The sequence below is a fragment of the Gymnoscopelus braueri genome, assembly GCF_963280865.1.
Source record: "Gymnoscopelus braueri genome assembly, chromosome: 1".
Classification (NCBI taxonomy): domain Eukaryota; kingdom Metazoa; phylum Chordata; class Actinopteri; order Myctophiformes; family Myctophidae; genus Gymnoscopelus; species Gymnoscopelus braueri.
The window spans coordinates 6,689,875-6,714,194 of record NC_137603.1 but is presented as its reverse complement, the minus strand read 5'-3'; the positions used below and the strand labels follow the sequence as shown (position 1 = coordinate 6,714,194).

Below are 24,320 nucleotides of genomic sequence, written 5' to 3'. Positions count from 1 at the left end.
GCAACCGCGGCTAAAACCGCGATCCGCGCATCTCTAATATATATATATTCAAAGATTCACCAAAATGAATGCAGATTTTAAAAAAAAGCAGATCTACAAGCTCGATCTACAAGCTCATAGCTATGAGCTTGTATATCTGCTATTTTTAAATAGCCCAAAGTATAAAATAATGGTTATAGCTAAAAGAAAATGACACGGTATATGCGTTCCCGGATTGAATGGGTTAAATCTAACATACAGTATGAACATTGTATTATTATTATTACTTTTCCAGAATCATGCATTATGTTTTGTGTTCCTCTTGACAGCCGTGGCCACAGAGTCAGGACCCCCAGAACCGAGAGGTGCGTCAGCAGCGCTTCGCCCACTTCACTGAGCTGGCCATCATGTCGGTGCAGGAGATCGTGGACTTCGCCAAGCAGCTCCCTGGCTTCCTGGAGCTCACCAGAGAGGACCAGATCGCTCTGCTCAAGACTTCCACTATTGAAGTAAGATCATCATCGCTGTCGGGTGTAAACCTAATATGTCCAAAACGTGTTACTTTTTAGGATTCAAATTCAACAACAGCTACTTTGCTACAACAGCAAAGTAGAAGATCTACAAGCTCGAAACGCGTCGCTTCATATGGAGATAAGAGGTTTCCAAACCTCCATCTCCATATTTAAACATTTTCTGTTTTCTTGTCTGTAAATTAACGCCCTACTTCGCCGTACAAGTACAAAAGTACGAAAATGGCTGATCTACAAGCTCACAACACGTCATGTTGTGAGCTTGCAGAACTCGCATTATGAGCTTATTTTCTGAGAACACTCAGAAAAATTGCAAAAACAATTTACACATTTTGATCTGTAAGGCCATAGAGCAGCGCTACTCAACCCGCGGGCCGCATGCGGCCCGATCGCAGCGTCTTGGCGGCCCCCTCATGGTCAAAAAAAAATAAAAAAATTAATAAAAACTTTTTTTTTTTTTTTTTTTTTTTTAAGCACAGGATAAAAATATACATTTCCGTTCAAATATATGGGTTGCTAAAACATTTTTCAAAAACAAACAGACAGACATACATACAGGTGCGTCAATTGTTACAGGTATAATGCATAGTTTTCTATGCATTTCGGGTTTTTGGGGGTTTGACCCCCAAATTTTTCCGGCCGCACGGCTTTGCCGCGCGCCCAGGATAGGTGTCTGCCACTGGACATACACACAACACAAAATAAACTGGTACAGTGAAAAGAATATGATGTCAAAATGTACATTTTCTTGTGTGTTACAAAATCAAAAAATCCAAAATAGGACCGTCATTTTTATGGCGGCCCCTTGGACTTTTGGTATTTTGCTGAGTGGCCCCTGAGCCATCTTAAGTTGAGTAGCCCTGCCATAGAGTATATAAAAAGCCGTTTGTAAATGCTTAATATACTATTAATAAGTAATGTCAACTTTGTTCAAGCATACTTGATTTCTATGTGTGAAATCATGCTGGAAATATTCTGGCTGTAACTTTCTTGCTATATAGATTGTCTCCGTCATATTCCAGTCCCAGATGTGTTTGTGATGTCTGTCCACACAGATCATGCTGCTGGAGACGTCTCGGCGATACAATCCAGCCATCGAGAGCATCACTTTCCTGAAAGACTTCAGCTACAACAAGGAGGACTTCGCCAAAGCAGGTGTGCAGCTCATTGAGCCGCTATTTGTGAAAATGTTTGAAATTAGTTTTTAGACGTCGTCTGCATTAAGACCGGGAACGCATCTGTGTCATTTTAGATTTCTTTGGCTATTCAAAAATAGCAGATCTACAAGCTTGTCGATTATTTTTACACCCAGCTATTTTTGAAAACTCTTGACAATTTGTGCTTTGAAAAAAAATAATATATATAAATATATGAAAGTGAACATTTTTAACTGCAATATTTGCTTCTGGGGTCCCTGGAAGAAAATATTTTGAGATGGGGGTCCGCGGCCAAATACATAGAATTTTGGGGGTCTTTGACTTGGAAAAAGTTGGTGCACCACTGATATAGCAACCAAACAACAAAAATTATATGCATTTGGCCGCGGACCCACCCATCTGAAAATATTTAGTTCCAGGAACCCCCAGCAAAAATGTTTGCTTTAAAATAATATATATATTCAAATATTTGCACACATTTTCAAGATTTTTCAAAAATAGCAAAAATATACAAGCTCATGAGCTTGTATATCTGCTATTTTTTGATAGCAAAAGAAATCTATAATGACACAGATGCGTTCCCGGATTGAATGGGTTACTTGCTGTCATCAAAAAAGTCATATAATGGAGCTTGTAGATCAGTGGAGTTCCCTCTGGTGTCTTTTAAAGTAGTTTGACAGGTACATTGGGCACTGCAGGTGCCTTGAGTATCTTGAAAACCAGACCCTATTGCAGGTTTCTGTACTCTGTCCTCTACCCTGAGCCTGTAGCTCATTTATAATTGTCACTGGCACTTTCATTGAAGGAAGGAACTTAATGGATTACCTCTTGAACCTGGATGGACTGATAACAATAAAGCAGTTAGAGGCTTGTCAAACGGTAGCATGAAAAGGTTTGAGCAGGAACGTACCTCTTCGCCAAAGGAATAGTCATTAAATATACTGGAAGCTCCCTGTCAATCTCAAAACATGCGCACTTTTCCATATCTTCCCCTGTGAAGCAAAAAAAATGCATTCAGACAAGCCACTAGTCTTGTCTGCCTTAATTTGACGTGGCTTTGATGACCCGTTTTTATAACTTTGTGTGTGTGTGTGTGTGTGTGTGTGTGTGTGTGTGTGTACTGTAGGTTGTTGGTCCATTTTCAGTTGAGATGGTAGAGTTTACACTGTGTTTTTATGGTGCCCAGAGACTATAGATGCAAAGCTGGTACAAAGCATCTTTCCTCCTGAAAACAATTGAGGGAACACTTTGATCCCTTACATTTCTTTCCCCTGCTGTTTCCCTTCATTTTATTTGAGCAGTTTTCATGAAAGTTTCACTAAAAGTCAAATTAACCCATTAAGACCTGGAAGGCATCTGTGTCATTTTTAGATTTGAGCTAAAAAGCATTATTTTACTTTGGCTATTCAAAAATAGCAGATCTACAAGCTCATAGCGCAGCACCGAGTGAATATATATATTTTTAAAGCGAACATTTTTAACTCAAATCTTTGCTTCTGGGACCCCCTGGAACAACATATTTTGAGGCGGGGGTCCGTGGCCAAATACATATAATTTTGGGGGTTCTTGACATGAAAAAGATTGAGCACCACTGATATAGAAACGTACGTTTTTTAGAAAACTGTTGGGATTTAGGAGACATTTAGAATCGGCTTCAGGTCTTAATGGGTTAAAAGATCAAAGTGTTCCCTCAATTCTACGAGCAGTTTTTTGTACATGGACCCTTGATACAAAATATCACAAAGAGAGAATTGTTTTTACGACTTAGCGTAATAGCAGCCTAAGCATTTCTTTTAGTACCTCGCCTTGTAGATCTGCTATTTTCGGGGTTATGATGACACCAGTCCATATGACTGGAATATAAATGAAGCTTCACTCTGTGCAGAGTGCCCCTAAAGTCCTGGGTAGAGTTTATTTGTGTCTCCCACGTTTCCTTCCTGAAACGGACACGGGGCCGCTTCACTTCCCTCATCTCTCAACTTCTGTCTTTATTTATTTCAGGGCTCCAGTTTGAATTCATCAACCCCATCTTTGAGTTCTCCAAGGGAATGAACGACCTGCACCTGGACGAGGCTGAATACGCACTGCTCATCGCTATCAACATCTTCTCTGCAGGTCAATATATCCTCTCTGTCATGTTGGAAACCTCATATGTCAAAAACTGTTTCTTTTCAGGATTCAAATTTAAAAAAAAGGCTAAAGTAGCACATCCACAAGCTCAATTTGTGTTCAAGGTTTCTTTATTGGTATTTTCCAATTCACATACAGGTCAATAAGACAAAAGCATACAAAAAACATTGTATGTTACCACTCCCACCCCCCCCAAAGTTCCCGCTCCTAAAGAGCCACAACCCTGGTATCTTGTTGTACCATTAACCCTTTAAGACCTGAAACCGATTCTACAAAATGTCTTCTAAATCCTAACATTTTTTTGTCATGTCAAGGACCCCCAAAATGATATGTATTTGGCCGCGGACCCCCATCTCAAAATATTTTGTTCCAGGGACCCCCAGAAGTAAAGAATAGAGTTAAAAATGTTCGCTTTAAACAATATATTTTCAAAGATTTGCACACATTTTCACGATTTTTCCAAAATAGCCAAAGTCTAAAATAATGCTTTTTAGCTCAAATGAAAAAGTGACACAGATGTGTTCCAGGTCTCAATGGGTTAACAAAAAAAGACGATACAAACAAATAAGACGAAAGATGAAAGTTGAAACAAAATGTAAAATGAGGATAAAAATTCAAGTCAAAGAAGTTAAGTATACACAGTAGAATATGAATCATTAAATGAAATTAAAAATGAAAATACACAAACAAAATTAATAATGCAAAAACAAATACAGTGGGGTCAGTAATTATGGGTCATTAATATCAGCAGCATTCATCCTCTCTTTACATGTTAAAAATGATTGCCAGATGGTGGTACATTTTCAGAGCACACCCCCTTGTGGAGTAACACATTTTCTCCAAAGTCAAGTGATGCATAATATCATTAACCCATGATTTAAAAGTTGGTGGGAATTTTTATATCCATTTAAGCAGTATCAGCGTGGCCGTGACTAGGTTTCTGCCCGACAGCAACGATATACAGTACACCAGGTACTGTCACTCTCTGAGTGATACTGCTGGCTCTGCTAATGCTAAGCCAGCAGTTCTCTATCCTTTTCTGGATCGTTGCCCACTTGAAAATGAATGTCTAAAGCGTTCGCAGACGACCACCCGTCTGACCACTTAACACGGCAGCCAATCGGTGCATTCTCAGAGGATATTTATTTTAATGATCAAATAATTGATCGTGTCGTGGCTTTGGATCAATGGAACCAACGTATTATACTATAAGTTCATTATTTTTCATATGGTAACACTTAAAGCCTACAGTATACAACCCTTCGTTGACTCAGGGCCCGGGGGTGTCCCCAGGGGACTATACTTGGTCCCCTCCTTTTTCCCCTCTACACCAAATCTCTCTCACAAGTCCACAAGCAACGCGACACATTGTGAGCTTCTAGATTCTTTGGCAGAATGTTTGCCTGCTATGACGTGCCCAGAACCAGGATGCCAGGGCTCATGTTGTTAATTAGTTTCAGTGGTGGAAAAAGTACTCAAATGTTTTACTTAAGTAAAAGTATTAATACTGCAATGTAGAAGTACTCACAACGCGTGAACGCGTTGTGATTAATAAAAGTAAAAGTGGTTAATGTATGTTTTATAATTTATATCTGCAAAGTAACTAGTAACTAAAAATTTCAAATAATTGTAGTGGGGTAAAAGTACAATATTTGCCTATGAGATGTAGTGGAGTAGAAGTAAAAGTATAGACAATTAGAAATACTCCACTAAAGTAAAAGTACCTCAAAATTGTACTTAAGTACAGTACTTAAGTAAATATACTTAGTTACTTTCCACCACTGATTAGTTTAAAATTGTCCATCACCCAGTTGCATTCCCACTTAAACACAATTCATTACATTCTGGATGTTTTAGTTTTTTTTCTAGTACCTGAGCATGTTGTTTATTCTTTTTATTTATACATTTCAGATCGGCCCAATGTGCAGGATCACGATTTGGTGGAGCGGCTGCAACAGCCGTACGTCGACGCCCTTCGATCTTACATCATGATCAAGAGACCCAACGTACGTACTGTACCCTAAATCCCCAATTATTGCGTCATCGCCTAGTCGCAAATATTTGACACAATTAACATCATTGTTTCCATGTTGAAAAGTAAGTAAATTCACGCTATTGTTTTGTCACCATTTGTAATGGTGACAGCCCTAGTGTGCCAGTTGACATCGTGCCCCAAGGCACTCCGATGGGCGAGTCAAACTTAAATGGCACGCCTGTATTCATAGTGAAAATAACCGCTCTACAAGCTCACAACACAAGCATGTAGCATCGGCTATTTCTTTTTGCAGAACGTTAACTTATTATGACATGCCCATGATAGCTTCATGTAGTTACTGTAAGAAGGGCAGGACATTTCCTGTTTGGGAACTGATAACAGGACCTACAGTACTGTACTTCTTCATCCAATTTACAATTTAGGCCTTTTATCAGACGCTCTTTATCCAGAGCCACTTACAGTAAGCAAGGTAAACATGTACATCAATTGCAGAGAGACAGTGTAGTGCCTCAGTAATCTAGGATCACAGTTAAACCAAGGATCTAGCATCAGTCTAAACAATATAATATCAAAATAATTAATAATCTGTACATTGTGATTACTCATCCGCATTTTTTCACCTTTAATGTGTTTTTATTGATGTCTCTGAGAGTTGCTGTAACACCTTAATTTCCCCTCGGGGATGAATAAAGTACCTACCTACCTAATTGGCTGATTCTATTCTATTAACCCATTAAGACCGGGAAAGCATCTGTCATTTTTTAACCACTTTAACTTTAAATTATCTTATACTTTGGCTATTCAAAAATAGCACAGAGAAAAATCATGAAAATGTGTGTAAAGCTTTGAATGTATATATTTTAAAGCGAACATTTGTATATATGCAGATCTACAAGCTCATAGCGCGGCACTCGGTGCCGCGCTATGAGCTTGTACATCTGCTATTTTTTGAATAGCCAAAGTATAAAATAATGGTTAAAGTGGTTACACAGATGCGTTCCCTGTTTTAATGGGTAATAAGTAGTGTTGTTTTTGTTCTTCTCCAGGATCACCTGATGTTCCCTCGCATGCTGATGAAGCTGGTGAGCCTGCGGACGCTCAGCAGCGTCCACTCGGAGCAGGTGTTTGCGCTGCGTCTGCAGGACAAGAAGCTCCCGCCTCTGCTGTCCGAGATCTGGGACGTTCACGAGTGACTGGAGGAGGAGCACCCCCCCCACGACCACGACCCCCGACGCCACACACTCTGTAGCCTCACAAAGCACCCGGGACGGACGGACAGACAGATGGACGTACAGACAGACAGATGCAGCATCCTCTGAGCGGTTCAACGTAAAGCCCCCGGACGGACGGACAAACGGACGTATGGACGTACGCAGCAACTTCCGAGCAGGTCCAACAAGACTGAACATTGACGTGAAAGAGACAAAACCCCACTAGGAAACAACTAGGCTTCCAGTTCTGCTCTTTTCATGATCAGGCACTGTTGGTTTTTCGAAGATTGGAGATTTTCTTTTTTTGTCACTTTTCTTATTTTTATTTTAAAATTTTCTTTGTGGAAGTTTTAAGTGCTGCTGATGAATGCTTTTTTTTTGATGACAGGAGGTTTTTTTTTTGACGTGTGAACAAAACAGCCCCCCTATCTCATCCTGAGGTGTTGATGTTGCTTTTTCGGGCTGATTTCGGGGTGAGATTTAACACCATCGTCATCATCAGGGCATCCACAAGCCAGTGTTTAACCCCATTGAATGAACTAACACCTGTTGAAACTCGTTAACCATTTGAACCCTAGCGTCCATATTCTGGGAAGATTCGGGGGGAAAATAGCCGATCTACAAGCTCAGAAGGAGCTTGTAGATGGTGCTTTTTTTTTCCGGCGAAGAGATAGGGGGGGCGTAAATACTAGTGACCTTAGTATAGAGCCCTGGGGAACCCCGGTCATCTAAGTAAATAGGGTTTAAGTGGTTAAGTTGTGTATTCTAACAGTGATAATCAGGATGCTTTGGGCTGTGTTATAATAACACAGATGGCTGACAGTTTAATTTAAGTAGTTTCTGCAGTTCTTGGCTTTTGAATAGGTAACAGCTGGTGATAAACAGACTACTGACTGATGTTAAGCAACGTCTTGTTGGTGTTCTGATTAGTGTTGGTGTGGTAGGGTTGTGATAAGGCAGCAGTTAGCGTGTGTTCCTTATGGAGAAGAGAATGGGTTAAAATCATGCAACGCCGAGCTACAGTGTGTGTGTGTGTATATATACATATATATATATTAGGCACGTAACGATTCACTCAACTCACCATACGATTCGAATCACAATACTAGGTTCACGATAACATTTTTCTTAAACACAAACTTATTTTCCAGACAAATGACCGAAACCCTTTTTTTTTTAAATAATTTTTTACACAAATACAGTATTTTCTCTCTCTCTCCTTACAATACTGTGTTTTCTCTTTATCCTCTTTTCAACACAGTAGCAAATGACTGAAAACTTCTTTTTTTTTTATCAATTCTCTTACAAAGATCCTGTATTTTCTTGTCTTTGTTTGTTTTTACGGGCCCTCTGCTGTTTGCATCGCGATCAATTTTTTATTAAATTGATTTAAATTGTTGGAAGTTTTTGGATCGACCAGTTTGATAAATCGTTACATGCCTAATGTATGTATAAAAATACACATATTTTGTATGTGTTGTCAATTACTTGAGTTTATTCTTCCAAATACACAGGTGACCTTTTTTTAGGTCATATCTACCTGCCCTTAATTATTCAAGTAAATTGATTTATTTTCACAAGAAACAAAAATAAATATTTAGCGCGCACATGAAATATCAATGAGATTGCACAATCATTTAGCAATGCACAAGGAACTGGTAGTCTGAGATCTGGTGGCAATGTGACTGACATACTGAGACTGAGTTGTCATTGGCCGGTCATCGAGACTGAGTTGTGATTGGCCGGTCATTTGGGACAGATAATGGTGAAGGGAGTCAAAGGGACACTTTGCTGATTTAAAACAAAGAATATATGCCTCACAGGAAGGAGTCACAGCATTTCTGAATACGGCCATCGTAGTTAGGATTGTTATCCGGAACCGGACTGAGTTTTCAGTTTGTTATAGTCCTCCTCTGATTTCAAACTGGACACCATCTTGGAAACGTGGTCGGGTTTTTGTGCTCGCCACACTCCCACGTAGCAACGCAAAATTACGCTCTTCGTAACCAGGCATTTCACAGGTACAGCGAGCACCTATCTGGTTTCTATTCTGAATGAACCAGTCAATTCAGAGTTCTAGACGGACGGACGGTCTCTACATAAAATATGTCAAAATACAATTGAATGGAATCAGCACGTTGTCCCTTGTCACCAGAGCACTAGGTTCTAGGCAACGATGACCGCCATTGCTGTGACACACTAATTAAAGGTGCTGTAAGTTATATTTTTCTGATGAAAACGGGACAGTTTTGTTAAAAGTAAATTCTGATAGTTATTGCTATAGAATGTTTGTTCAGTAACGGGGGTCTCACCATCTCCCAGGCTCTTTAGTAAAGAGAAAAGACATTTTCAAGTGGGTTACACATTTCATCCAATCAGGACAGAGAACCCCCGCAAAGATCATTGATCAGCTTGTTTCAGTTCCAGTTTTGTCATCTCTCCTTTGTGTTTAATCACTGCCAATTGCACTTGTTTATCCTGGAGAGACCAGGAGAGCCCTGTTGCTGAACACTACATTTTGATTACTATCAGAATATAGAGCACTTATTTTAATAATAAATACATATAAATCACTTAGAGCACCTTTAACAGTGTCCAAGCGCACTTGGTGAGTTTCGTCCGTAAAGCAATATCATATGAAATAACCACGGTAGTCATTATGCACAGCGTGATGCCTCAATTATGCTCTGTCACGCAACAGTGTCGAAAATAGCCAATCTATAAGCTCACGTGTTGAGTCCATAGATGGGCCATGTTCAGTCCACGACACCGTTGTACCAAGAAATATAAAATAGGGCTTTAATACTCATTATTTTACTCATCTGATTAGAAGGTAGTGCAGTTATTTTCATATTGGACTTTCAGATATACATTATGATTATCGTGTGAGTGTGTGTGTGTGTGTGTGTGTGTGTGAGAGAGAGTTGGGGGATGTATAAAGTTTCTTTTTTTGTACCCAATGGCGGATTGAGCGCAGTCCTCAACCATTTCATCTCAGTTTAGATTTTCGATGATACTGTTGTGTGTGTATTATAGCCTCAATGCAATTGTTAAAAGAAATCAAATGGCTTAATTGCCAGTGTAAAACTAACTTTGTTAATATGGTCTCATGAGATGTCTCTGGACTGGGTATTATAAGGATTTGTTTTTTTTCCTAGGAGTTTTTGTTGGAAGAGATGTATAGTTTTCCACAGTTTCACTTGTGCAGTGTAAACATGACACATAATGGCTGATAAAACCGTGTCGGTGGGGATCGGTTATTTCTCTGGCATTCTCTGTAGTTTGTGTAAAGATGGCCCTAGGTTGTTAACCACTTGAACCCTAGTGTAGCTATTCTGGGCGTGTCATAATAACAGGCAAACATTCGGCAAAAATGGCCCAAACTTGTAGATCGGCTATTTTTGGCAAAGAGATTTGGGGCCCTCTCTTGCCTTACCCTTTTATGCCTAAACTTTTTTTTGCCATTTTTTACTATTTTAAAAAACATTTTAAAATAGTTCAAATAGCCGATCTACAAGCTCACAATGTGTCGATGTAGATCTTCTATTTTCGCTATTTTAAAATTGTAAAAAATGCCAAAAAAAGATTTAGGCATTAGGCGGTAGGGAAAACAGGAGGGGCCAAGGATGGAGCCCTGGTGGATCCCTGGACAAGTTTATAGCGTTTAAGTGGTTAATCTGATCAACACTGAACAGGCTACAGTATGGAAATGCTGATGTGTTCTCATTAGCTGTCTGAAGGCATTCCCTCAGCAAGATTTGCATTCCTAATTATAACTAATTATTCCAGTCATTATGGCTTTCAGTTTCCACCTGTGTCACTTCAGTGTGGAATTGGGTCGATTCAAATAATTTACATCCTGAAGTTATTGTGATTAGTTTTATTTGTCCACTTAATTACCAGATGGTGAATGAATAATTCAGACATATATATATATATATATATGCATATTACATGCAAAATAGGAGCATCGCCTGATCAACTGAATTGCAAAAGCAGAGAGGTCTAAATTTGGTTTCATTTAAAGTGTATGTAATATTCCAAAAAGCACTTGTTTGTTTTATTTTATTTTCAGTGATCCAATGATTAGAATACTATACATCAGTTGGGGTTTTTTTTGCCTCCATTTTGTGTTTCAGTAGCAGTACAATGCACCAGACTCATCATCTTCATTGCACATCTGATATTTGAACAGTACTATTGTTGCACACCAGAGGAGACAAACTGGTGAGGCCTGTGTAAAGTGTGTCAAATCCCATATGAAAATGATTCACTACCATTTATTTGCCTAGCAAGCTTTCAGATACATAATCTAAATTTGTAAAGTGAAACATTTTGTAGTTCTAGCAAAGACTGTTGACACATAAGAGAAGTTTGAAAAAGAACAAAGGCTAGTAGACGATGACACGTTCCTGCACTTGTGTGTCACAGGCCAGACTGTTTTCAATGTTCAAATGCTTCTGTCATACAGTCTGGACTCTGGAGCAACGGTAACTCTGAAAATGATCAAGCGATAAAGCGGATGTGACGCGCCTTCCCGCTTCCGGAAATTTGTCAGAATATAAATCAGAATCATCTAAGCATAATATAGCTTGCTGCTGATCAGAAATGGAAATGAAATGTAATGTAAAGATATGTTTAGTTCAGACTATATAGCATTATGAGATTGTGGAATAGATGTGTGGCTACACGAGACAGACGCGCACTCGGCTGGTTCGGCCTGCATGAAGTTGAATTTTGCTGTAATTCGGCCTAATTATTTTTGGACGCTCCTACAATGTAGAGCCGACAGTGATAGGGACCCACCAACCTGGCAGTAAAATAGCAAATAAGCAAGTTTACAGGTTGCAGTTCTTTGGGGGGCTATAACTTATTTGCTGAAATTTGGGATTCACAATCACACTAACTGAATAATTATTCAAAGTAGCTCATCATTGGCAGTTTGTTTCTCTGGTGGGCTGCCATTTTAGAGCAAAGCAGGCCCAGGTTTAATTGACTTGAGTTTCATTTAGTCCGTTCGATTGGCATAGATAGGTGACTAGAGGGCTTGACATGAGTTTTAATGAATTTATTGAGCATGTTGATTGACTTCAGGTTCTCTGCACATGGCACAATGCCAGTGTTGAGGTAGGTAAAGGCTTAAGTAGAGCATGGACATTATAATGAACATTTACTTTTGTTTGTTTATTCAGACGGGACAGCGCATATTAATGAACAATACATATCACTGTAATGTAAATACACAGGATTTAGCAAAGATGCTAATTTACATCCGCAGTCACCCACAAAGAAAATGCATAAATATAAAACAAGCAACACCTAGAGTTTCTTTACATAATAGTCAGTGTCCAGTGATGTCATATACTGTACATACACGTGACCTTTAACCTCCCTAGTAAAGGGCCGGGCAATTATGATGAGTCTGGATATTGTTCATATTTTGATACGGCATAAGTGTTGTCTTTTCCTGGGGGTTTTAATCACTTGAGTATGAAATAACTTTACAAAAAATGGCTAAATATTTTGCTACGTTTTGAAAAAAATATGGAAACATTTATATTATAATACGATATTATTGTCATACTATCGATGTCAAAGGTATTTTTGCTCCAAAATATTGTGATATTTGATTTTTGTCCATATGGCCCAGCCATAGGCTGTGTTTTCCACTTCCTGTCGATTTCATTGGATATCATTGGTCATCTGACCAGTTTCATTGGATTTCATTGGATCAAATCGACAGGAAGTGGAAAACACACAGCCTAGGAAACAGGTGAATACCCCCCTAGTGTTGAGCTCGGCCCTAACTTATAATTGGTCTCTGTCGGGATGGAAACCTCATTATGTTCAAAACGGTTAACTTTTCAGGATTCAAATTCAAAAGTAGCAGATCTACAAGCTCGAAAGGCGGCGCGAAGCGACGCGTTTTCTGCCTTGCATTTGAAAAGTTAACAGTTAACAGTTAACAGTTTTGAAACTCAAAAGCATACTTTTGATGCTTGTGTGTGACGCTGTAGTATGATCAAGTAGGGCGTTAATTTATGAAAAAACGCAAAAGGTTAGAATATGGAGATAAGAGGTTTCTGCCCGACAGCAAAGAATTGCTCTTTGTCCTCATCTTGCTGCAGCTCTCCATACCGATTTCTCAAACGTTTTCATGTCAAGGATCCCCAAATTGATATATATTTAGCCGCGGACCCCCATCTGAAAATATGTTGTGCCAGGGACCCCCAGAAGCAAAGATTTTCACAAGCTGTTCAAAGTTTATAAAAATAGCAGATCTACAAGCTCATAGCTTAAATGTTGGTTCTCGTACATCACTGGAAATTTCATTAAAACCTTTTTTTTCCTGATATTTTCTGACTTGTGTTAATAGTATGTCACCACCTTCCGTCTCCAAATTGATAATTTATAGGTTTACTTGCTACTATAGAAGCTATTTCTATCAGTTTTATGGGAACATGCTTTTTTTACACTGGTTTTTATTAACATCGATTTTTTTCAGGTTCTAACCCTATTGGTAACTAAATAAATGATTTTATAGTTAATGGATGCACAAATATTGAGTAGTATCGTTAATAAGGGAGTGAGCAGAAATATGAAACTTTACGAGGGGGATGTTAAAGTTATGTGACACTGTTTTCCTTTCTTTTTTTTTAACCTCCTCTACTATTGAATGTCAGTAGGTTTAGGGTCATTTGATGTCATTGGAGACTTTGGAACAAACTCCTTTTAAGGTGTTGCGTTGGTACAGTAACTTGTAATGAACTGGTGAGCAATTGGGTTTTTGTGCTTGTGGGGTATAATAGGTCTCACTCCTCAAACACTGTTAGGGGGTTTGTGTCCACAGAAAATCATTTCTTGAGCGGCCAGCCCCATTTTCTGCCTTGCATTTGTATGGTAAAGACTGTCTGCCATGCATTTGTGTATGGTAAAGACATGCTACTTTTCCCAGTGCTGCACATTTCAGCGCTCTCACCGTCCGTTGGTTTGTGGGCAGAGCGGTTTGGAGAGACGCAGCCACAAGCGGCGTCTCTGAACGTGATATCCAAAGCTTAACAGATACAGCTTAAACGTGTCCAGTGTCCACATAAGCTTTATGTGGACACTGGACACGTTCCCCTTTAATGTTCAATACAAAAGTCTCTGTAATGCCTGGGTGTGTGCTCTGCCGTAGGACGATGACTTGTGCCGAAAACAGCCGTTCTACAAGCACACAACACATCGCATCTGCAACACATTGTGTGCTTGTAGATCAGCTATTTTTGGCACGTGACACTGTCGTGCAATGAAGTATGAATCAGGCTTGACGCTTATTTATTTAAGTGAACAACATAACCACAGAATGGCTCTCAGAGGCTGCTCATAATATCAGTCACACTTTTCACTGAACACCAGAAGCCGTGCAACCTTGCCTCCCTTTGAGTAACTAGTAGAAGGAATAATATATTGTCACATGAATGACATTTAGTATTGTCAGACCAAATCATCAGTAACTTCACAGAAAATAATAATTGGATCTTAAGTTGTGTATTTGTGTTTTTTGTTGTTGTTGTTTGTAATGCATAATGTTAATACTATAGACATCACAGTTGATTGTACCTGTATATAAACTGACATCTCGGATCTCGTTTAATTCCTGTCTGTCTTCAAAGAGTGACGCTGTAAACAATGTTGATATAGAAATGCAAACCTATTTTAATACTTGTAATGCCTTATGATCTTACATATTCTGCTTTGTATGTATAAATTAAAACGGACGCTGTTAGTCCAATGATTGATTTGAGATCAGAATCACTGTTTTTCCCCGTCAACTTTTTTCTCAAGTGGTTGTGGAACGCCCAAAGCATCAATAAAGTTAACTTGCAGTTATAGATTACTATTCCAGATGTAGGGATGTCTTAAAAGGCCCTATCCTGCTTTATTTATAGGTTATATAATATTCACAACATTATTTAATTGAATCAGGGGTCAATACTAGGCCTCCAGCTTGTTTCCCTCTGCACCAAATCTCTTTGACACTATCGGTTCATGTGATTAAAGGGGAATTTTGGACGACGCTTTTCTTACCTTTTCTATGACGTTATGATATCCTCGGATGAATGGTACAGTTTGCTGAGATCTGTCCGTTCATAGTGACAGAACACTATATGCAACGTGATTGTCTTTAATGCGCCACACCGGAAGTCTCGCTAGATTTCAATCTCAAATTTCACAACAAAAACAAAAGCTATCAAAATATGCGATCTAGCGCAAGGCCTAATTGGCGTGAGTAGCTGTGGCAGACAGCTACTCACGATGCATCACTCAGATGGAGTTATGACATTTTTCTACTGTACCATTCATCCTAGGATATCATAACATCATAGATAGTGTTCCAAAATTCCCCTTTAACCCATTAAGACCTGGAACTGTGTCATTTTTAGATTTGAGCTAAAAAGCATTATTTTACACTTTGGGCTATTCAAAAATATCAGATCTACAAGCTCATAGCGCGGCACCGAGTGCCGCGCTACGAGCTTGTAGATCTGATATTTTTGAAAAATCGTGAAAATGGGTGCAAATCTTTGAATATATATATTTTTAAAGGGAACATTTTTAACTCAAATCTTTGCTTCTGGGGGGTCCCTGGAACAAAATATTTTGATGGGGGTCCGCGGCCAAATACATATACTTTTGGGGGTCCTTGACATGAAAAAGATTGAGCACCACTGATATAGAAACATAATGTTTTTCAGAAAACTGTTGAGATTTAGGAGACATGTAGAATCGGCTTCAGGTCTCAGGGCGCAGTCCCACCGCACTTTTATTTTACCTCTGGGGCGGAATCTGCCAATGCTTTGTCAATGCAAATGCGTGGATTCATGGTCTTGTGCATTTTTTCCATGAATCCACGCATTTGCATTGACAAAGCATTGGCAGATTCCGCCCCAGACATAGAGTTAAAAATAAGGCCCCAGAGGTCAAATAAAAGTGCGGTGGGACCGTGCCCTAAGAGTTTGTTTTGTAGATGGAAAATGGAGTGCTCAGGTGGCACAGTGGTTAAGTGCCTGCATGCCCACCACTGCGGAGTTTGTGCATGGGTTTGAATCCACCGACCGTGGTGCATCTGGCTTTGTCGAGCGTCCATCCTCTATTGAACACAAGGGGAGGGTGATAATAGGACGGGAGGAGTAGGACGATGGCTCTACGTCCTCCCGGTGGGGCCTCCTCACTGGCAGGTGGTAGGATACAACAGCAGTGACAACACACAATAGTGTGTGGGGAATCATCTGGCATAACGACTAAATTGGGGAGAAGAAAAAAGGAAAATATGTCATTTGGAAGTTTCCTACCCCATCATAAATCAAAATAGTTCTGTTTTATTCCATTACATAGTTTAACATTTTGCATAATGTTGCCTATAGTTAGTCCTATCCTATCAAGACCTGAGTCAGAGAGTAAAACAAATAAAATATGTTTTACTGTACCACTGCGATTTATAGTTTTTGGTTGCAGGGGCTACCCATGTGTTTAAACTGAGCCTTTAATATGACTCATATGGCTGTGTGATTTGCAGGGAACGCGCCTCATGTTTCTTTTATTAATGAGGGAACCTCGCCCGGTGTTGCCGAGGTTATTGCGACGACAACACGTCACAAAGCATCTTCAGGTTTCAGTCCCCAGCATTGGCTGCCATGGCCGGGTTATTGTGTGGGTGAAATGGGCTCTACCCTCACCCTCCCTCTCTCTCTTCCTCTCCATCTCTATCTCCATTTCTCCCTTTGCTTTCCCTCTCTCTCTCCATCTCCCTCGGTCCCTCCCTCCCTCTCTCTCCATCTTCCTCCCTCGCTCTCCATCTCTCTCCCTCTCTCTAGCTCTGTCCTTCTCTCTCCCACTCTCCATCTCCCTCCCCATTTCTCCCTTTGCCTCTGTCTCTCTCCCTCCTTTCCCCCCTCTCTCTCTCTCCCTCCCTTCCCCCTCGCTCTCTCTCGTTCTCTCTTTCTCTCTCTCTCTGATCGAGCTCATCACACACAAAATAAATCGTGCCTAAAAACAGCTGTTTGCTGTTTGCTAATCTGAGTTCCCAGAAGTTTTTGCTAGCTCTCACATACAAACGGGAGGGCCGAGTAGCTTTTTGCTTACTGAACTATTTATTATTGTTATTTTATTAACTTGTAGCTGCAACTTGTTAATTTATTGTTATTGTTATTTATTCCTAGATCAGTGGTTCTCTAGCCTCGATCTCCAGGCTTTTATTTTCCTTCGCGTTTTTCTCAAAAAGAAAGCCTGGACCAAGCTGTTGACATTTCTGGCATAGGAAGTGGGAGTCAACCTTTCATTTCCCCAACCAACCAGAGTGCAGTGGGCGTCGCTCCAAATGTTAGACATCAGGGCTCTCAATGCTGCACATTGGGGGAGGAGGAGGGGCGCGGGGCGGGGCGGGGCGGGGGCGGGCCATTTGGTTCCATTTGTACACTCTCAGAGTCACAGACCTGTACGGGTCCATCTGGAACCCCCTCAAGGAACCCAGATGGTTCCTGGACCCCACTTTGAGAACCACTGTCCTAGATTTTTTTTATTATTACACACTGGTATAGGATCGGTACTCTATATCGACAAATACGCAAGTTATGGGAATCGGAATGGTATCGGGCAGTGGTGGAAAGTAACTAAGTACATTTACTTAAGTACTGTACTTAAGTACAATTTTGAGGTATTTGTTCTTTGCTTGAGTATTTCCAATTTCCAATACTTTTACTTCTACTCCATCTCAAAGGCACATTTTGTACTTTTACTCCACTACAAATATTCGACAACTTTAGTTACTTACTTTGTAGATTTTGATTATTATTACAAAACATACATTAACCACTTCAGCCTTACATACATTTTGGTAATTTGGAAATCTACAAGATCTACAAGATACAAGATCTACAAGCTTACAATGCGTCGCGATGCGACGCATTGTAAGCTTGTAGATCTGCTATTTTCTAAAGATTTTTATACATTTGAAAACTTGTGAAATGGGACATTCTGCATAGAGAGTACTTTTACTTTTGGTACTTTAAGTACATTTTGATACCAATACTTTTGTACTTTTACTCAAGTACATGTTAAATTCCAGCCTTTTACTTGTAACAGAGTATTTCTACATTGCAGTATTGATACTTTTACTTAAGTAATAAAATGTAGTACTTTTCCCACCACTGGTATCGGGAAGGAAAACATGGTATTCGGTACATCTCTACTTGCCTACATCTGCAGTGGTAGAGGTGGTTCTTCCTACTCTTCCATTGTGACATTTAGACCCTGGTGTTGGGTCAGTCCCATCTGTGACCTCCAGCTACAGCAGAGGGGTGGGGGAGGACGACGACTCACAGATGGGGGGCTAGTGTCGGGCAGGACACCTGCTGGTCAACAACTTAGTTTTGCCTGAAGCAGTGAAGCTTATATGCAAATAACTGCCCTGGACAAATAGGACCCTGCTTGGTCCAGAAGACCCATGGGTTCATAATCCAGCTGGGATGTTAAATCTATGGATTGCAAAGGATTCATCACCTCATGTTTAGGTCTTAATGAAGATTCATCATACATTATATACTTCGCAAATATAGCACAAGAAGGCATCATAGTGTGTCAATGATATCACATGTTTTTGTAACTGCAGCTCCTATGCATGTTTCTCCAATCTATCACACAATTTATAAAAATAAATATATATATATATTTTTTTTTATTATAAATACATAGATATATATATATATATATATATTTTATTAATAATTATGTTATCTTTATTTATATATATATATATATATATATATATATATATATATATATATATATATATATATATATATATATATATATATATATATATATATATATATATATATATATATAAAATAGCTTGTAGATACAAATGTGTTGTATTTTGGCACGCAGCGCGACACCGTCCTACTACATCATATAGTGGTGTTGACTCGTCATTCACGATGCGGAACTCCTCCTCAACACACACACACACACACACACACACACATTGACATACACAGCACACACACACATCTGAGGAGGAGGATGTCAGTGAGGAAGAGAGAGACACCCGTTCAATGACATAACAACACCACACACACACACAGTAGGAGGACCAATAACTTATAGGAGCCATGCTCTTACTGTCTTTATGAATCACTAGATTAATTCATTCATATATTCAGAGGATGTCATTTACACACCAGTGACAGAGGTAGAGAGACACCAGCCATAGGCAGGAGAGAGAGAGAGAGAGAGAGAGAGAGAGAGAGAGAGAGGCAGGCCGTCATCATCATCATCTGTGTGAGCCTAGCAGCAGCTAACCCTACTGACAGGTTGGTACATTATTATACATTATAAACATCATGTTTTAGTCTTTATGTTATAACAGTGCTCTGGTCATGTGTCAGGATGGTAGTGTGTTTAATGCACACAGACACACAGCCATAACAACAGGAGAAACAGTGTTTTAAACGTGGACTAGAGGAGGAGAAGTGAGTGTATAATATGTCCTTCTATTAGCAGCTACTAGCTTAACCAAGCTAACAGCTAATCCTCCACACAGCACCGTGACGTACAGTAGTCTGTAGCCGGGGATGAGCTTCATGTGGCCGGGGAACAGGACGGGCTTTAGTTCTTTAAGTGTACTATAGGTTCTCATGTCGACACTTGGTCCAGTTTAAGAAGAATTGATATTTGTTTGTGTCGGGAATGCGTAGTACAGTCCTAACATTGTTATTGTGTTTTGGTACGTTTATACGTCATTTTTGTGTCGCTTATTGTTAAAGGGTCGTATATTTATAGGCGGTCTGACAGCTACATATATATAGGCAGTGGTGGAAAAAGTACTCAAATTCTTTACTTAAGTAAAAGTACCAATACTGCAATATAAAAATACTCTGTTACAAGTAAAAGTCCAGAATTAAAAATGTACTTGAGTAAAAGTACAAAAGTATTGGCATCAAAATGTACTTAAAGTACCAAAAGTAAAAGTACTAAATATTTGAAAATAGCCGATCTACAAGCTCACAACGCGTCGCGATGCGACGCGTTGTGAGCTTGTAGATCTGCTATTTTCAAATAGCCTATGTGTATAAAATAAGGCTAAAGTGGTTAATGTATGTTTCATTATATCATAGTTTATATCATAATTTATATCTGAAAAGTAACTAGTAACTAAAGTTTTCAAATAATTGTAGTGGAGTAAAAGTAGAATATTTGCCTCTGAGATGTAGTGGAGTAGAAGTAAAAGTATTGGAAATTGGAAATACTCAAGTAAAGTACAAATACCTCAAATTTGTACTTAAGTACAGTACTTGAGTAAATGTACTTAGTCACTTTCCACCACTGTATATAGGTTATCAGTTGTGAAGTTGGTTTAGTTATTATCACACATCATAAGATAAGATGATCATAAACCAGAGCAGATAGACTGCACTGTTACAGCCATCAGCTCCTCCTGTGAGGCAGGAGAAGACATTCTATACATTGTTTTGTTGCATGTTGTTTATACTGTCTGTTTATGTCACTAATGTCAATGAAACCCTATAGTTATACCCTATAGCTAGCCTTGGATGAAGACTATCACAGATGTATTTACTATTTTATCCTGTCTGGATTTTACTTTCGTATCTATGCTAGATCATATGCAAATGTCAAAATCGATAAAATACATGATAGTCTTTCTTGATCCAGGGCTAAGCTTCCTAGCAGCAGCAGGAGGACATTCTATACATTGTTTTGTTGCATGTTGTTTATACCAGATTCTCACACTTTTTCATATATATTTGGCATGCGGACCCCCATCTGAAAATATGTTGTGCCAGGGACGCCCAGAAGCAAAGATTTGTGTTAAAATGTTCGCTTTAAAAGAAATATATTCAAAGATTTGCACCAATCTTCAAGATTTTTCCAAAAATAGCAGATCTACAAGCTCATAGCGCGGCACTCGGTGCCGCGCTATGAGCTTGTAGATCCGCTATTTTTGAATAGCCAAAGTATAAAAGGATAAAATTATTGTGATGCTATATTCACACATTTTGCTGGGGACCCCCTGGAACCCCCTCAAGGACCCCCCGGACCCCACTTTGAGAACCATGGGTTTATACTGTCTTGTTTATGTCGTTTATATCAATGGAACCCCCTATAGTTAGTTACCCTATAGGCTAGCCTATATACAGTATAGTGGCTAATCTCTTCATATAAGCTGTATTTACAGGTACAAAAACGTTGCTAGTATAAAAGAGCAGGATTGGTACTCTCTGCCCACACAGTAATGAGAATGTGATTGAATGCCATGGTGTCTCAACTATAGGGTTACAGTAACAGCCCTAGGTGTCATCATCCATCATCCATCAGGCGTTGCATCATGGTGTCACCTTGTAGTAGGAGAGGCCTACGATGACTAGCCTTGGATCAAAACTGTCATAGAGTCTGACATTTATATGCAAATGTCAGACTCGATAAACTACATCTACGACAGTCTTGATTCAAGGCTGTGGTGTCGCGCTGCGCGACAAAATACAACACATTTTGTAGAATGAACAAGACCTGGCATTGAAAATGCTTTCCCTGTCTTGTTCACATGGCCTACAAATGGTACATTTTGCCCAAAAGTGTGAATTTTGTCCCTGTTATCACTGACAAAGGTTTTCCCCAGTTTGGATTATTTTCAAGTCATATATAGTGTGTACTTCAAAGATGCAATCCGGAACTTATTTTAATGAATGAAATGTTATTTTGATCTTAACCAATCTATATGGTAGAGCGTGTTAATACATCTGCAATCTGAGGTGGTCTTGAGGCATTTAGATCAGGGGTCTTCAACGTTTTCAGGCCAAGGACCCCCTAGTCGAGAGACGGATGAAGCAGGGACCCCCTCAATATTGTATACAATTGTGTTTCAGATTATATATTTTTTGTTTACTTGGTCTGCTCTTTTCCCCCCTCTACACATATACCTCTTTGCCAAAAAATTGCCCATCTACAAGCTCGTTTTTTTAAAAAAGCGTCACGTTTGGCCCAGTGTCAGAGTTGGGACGGGACAATTGACGCCTTGGGGGTGACAATTACCAGTGATCCCTGTGACAAGGCATAATACCATGCAGACTCAACATTGAAGACTATGCTTTTCAAAAAAAATACTAAAACAGACCTAATGGGAAGGAATGTTCCCGACCAATATTTTGAGAAACTCCCCTCTAGATTCCTGCCATAATCTCACTACTCAACCTCTCCAGACTCCACCTTTTAGCCCGTAGCACTTGACCTAGCCTTGACCCATCCCAATCCGGGAACGCATCTACAAATGTCCTCTAAATCCTCCCTAACAGGTTTCTGAAAAACGTAGGTTGCTATAATATCAGTGGTGCTCAAACCCTTTCATGTCAAGGACCCCTCAAAATGACATGTATTTGGCCGCCGACCCCCATCTCAAAACATTTAGTTCCAGGGACCCTCCCAGAAGTGAGCTTGTAGATCTGCTATTTTTTGGCTAAAGTTCTCCTCAATCATATCACACAAAGATTTTGGCGGACCCCCTGTAGTAACTCTGAGGACCCCCTAGGGGTCACGGACTCCCTGTTGAAGACCCCTGATTTAGATCATTGCACTGGGTGACACGTAGTACTGACTGAAGCTCATAAGTGCATTCATGTCTGCACTAGGGTACTTACTGCCTCTTGGCTGAGTAGATGTTTGACATCAGGGAAAGAATGGCATTGTGTCCCTACGACCCATTTAGACCTGATGCCCATTCTACAAATGTCCTCTAAATCCTTACTTATGTTTCTATATCAGTGGTGCTCTAACTCTTTTGTGCCAAGGACCCCCAAAATGATATGTATTTGGCCACGGGGCCCCATCTCAAAATATTTTGTTCCAGGGACCCCCAGAAGCAAAGATTTGAGTTAAAAATGTTTTCTTTAAAATATATATATATATAAAGATTTGCACATATTTTCATTTTCTTTTTTAATAGCAGATCTACAAGCTCATATCGCGGCACGAAGTGATGCGCAATGAGCTTGTATATCTGCTATTTTTTTTTTATGGGGGAAACCATGAACACATTTCAGCTGAAGCCTTCTTCCTCATTTATCATCACAATGAGGAAGGTTTTGTAAAGATTTGTTGATTAGGACGGTGCCTTATCTGATCTAGTCTGAATGAAAGTCACTTCCTTCAGGTCTGGCATTCTTCTTTAGCTGATAATAAATTATTCTGAGCCGTGCTGCACCCAGTAAATAGCTGATTGCTTGTGTGTTGTGCTCACATTCTTTTTTTTTGTTTGAGTAGATGTTTGTTTGGACACATTCTCATCGCAAGGTGTGTGTCACGTTTGGCCCAGTGTCAGAGTTGGGACGGGACAATTGACGCCTTGGGGGTGACAATTACCAGTGATCCCTGTGACAAGGCATAATACCATGCAGACTCAACATTGAAAACCTCATTAAAGCGTTGGAGGGAAAAAAAGGTTAAAAAATGACTTGATGACGAGGCAGGTACGCCTTCAGATGCAGAGTCGAGCCCCGCGCCAGGCCACAGCCGAGCGAGTGCCCATCGGATTTCTAATCAACATAGTTTAAAAGCTACAGAAAAGTGTTTCTCTACACATTTGTAAATGGAAGCATGCAGTATGTAAAGCATATATCTGTTCCCCAGAACCTTAAAAAATAAATAAAAACAAGTAAGGAAGATAAATGTATTCAGAGAGAGACTATGCTTTTCAATAAAAATACTAAAACAGACCTAATGGGAAGGAATGTTCCCGACCAATATTTTGAGAAACTCCCCTCTAGATTCCTGCCGTAATCTCACAACTCAACCTCTCCAGACTCCACCCTTTAGCCCGTAGCACTTGACCTAGCCTTGACCCATCCCAATCTGGGAACGCATCTACAAATGTCCTCTAAATCCTCCTAACAGGTTTCTGAAAAACGTAGGTTGCTATAATATCAGTGGTGCTCAAACCCTTTCATGTCAAGGACCCCTCAAAATGACATGTATTTGGCCGCCGACCCCCATCTCAAAACATTTTTGTTCCAGGGACCCTCCCAGCAGCAAAGATTTGAGTTACAAATGTTTGAAAATATTCAATGATTTGCACGAATTTTCACTATGTAAAAAAAAAAAATAGCAGATCCACAAGCTCATAGTGCGGCACTCGGTGCCGCGCTATGAGCTTGTATATCTGCTATTTTTGAATAGCTAAAAGTATAAAATAATGGTTATTGCTGAAATCTAAAATGACACAGATGCGTTCCTGGATTGAATGGGCTAACGACCATGCAGTCTCATG

General features: G+C 39.7%; 2 protein-coding genes and 1 long non-coding RNA gene across 11 annotated transcripts in view; 2 read left to right on the top strand and 1 right to left on the bottom strand.

The window, feature by feature from the left end:
- The window catches only part of nr1h3 (nuclear receptor subfamily 1, group H, member 3), a 43,901-nt gene extending 29,119 nt beyond the window's left edge, over positions 1–14,782 (top strand). Inside the window, exons 7-11 of the mRNA XM_080434581.1 lie at positions 309–488; positions 1,565–1,664; positions 3,668–3,781; positions 5,708–5,802; positions 6,839–14,782. Of these exons, the coding sequence (XP_080290707.1) occupies positions 309–488; positions 1,565–1,664; positions 3,668–3,781; positions 5,708–5,802; positions 6,839–6,985 (636 nt within the window). The 3' untranslated portion in view covers positions 6,986–14,782. The remainder of the gene's footprint in view (positions 1–308; positions 489–1,564; positions 1,665–3,667; positions 3,782–5,707; positions 5,803–6,838) is intronic.
- LOC308089856 overlaps positions 1–24,320 on the bottom strand; it is a 390,353-nt gene that overhangs the window by 190 nt on the left and 365,843 nt on the right. The window lies entirely within an intron of this gene.
- Positions 19,065–24,320, top strand: part of madd (MAP-kinase activating death domain) — a 140,932-nt gene continuing 135,676 nt past the window's right edge. For all 9 annotated transcript variants that reach the window (XR_013933524.1, XM_080434437.1, XM_080434439.1 and 6 more), the window contains exon 1: positions 19,065–19,356. The gene's annotated coding sequence lies outside the window, so the exon portion shown is untranslated. The remainder of the gene's footprint in view (positions 19,357–24,320) is intronic.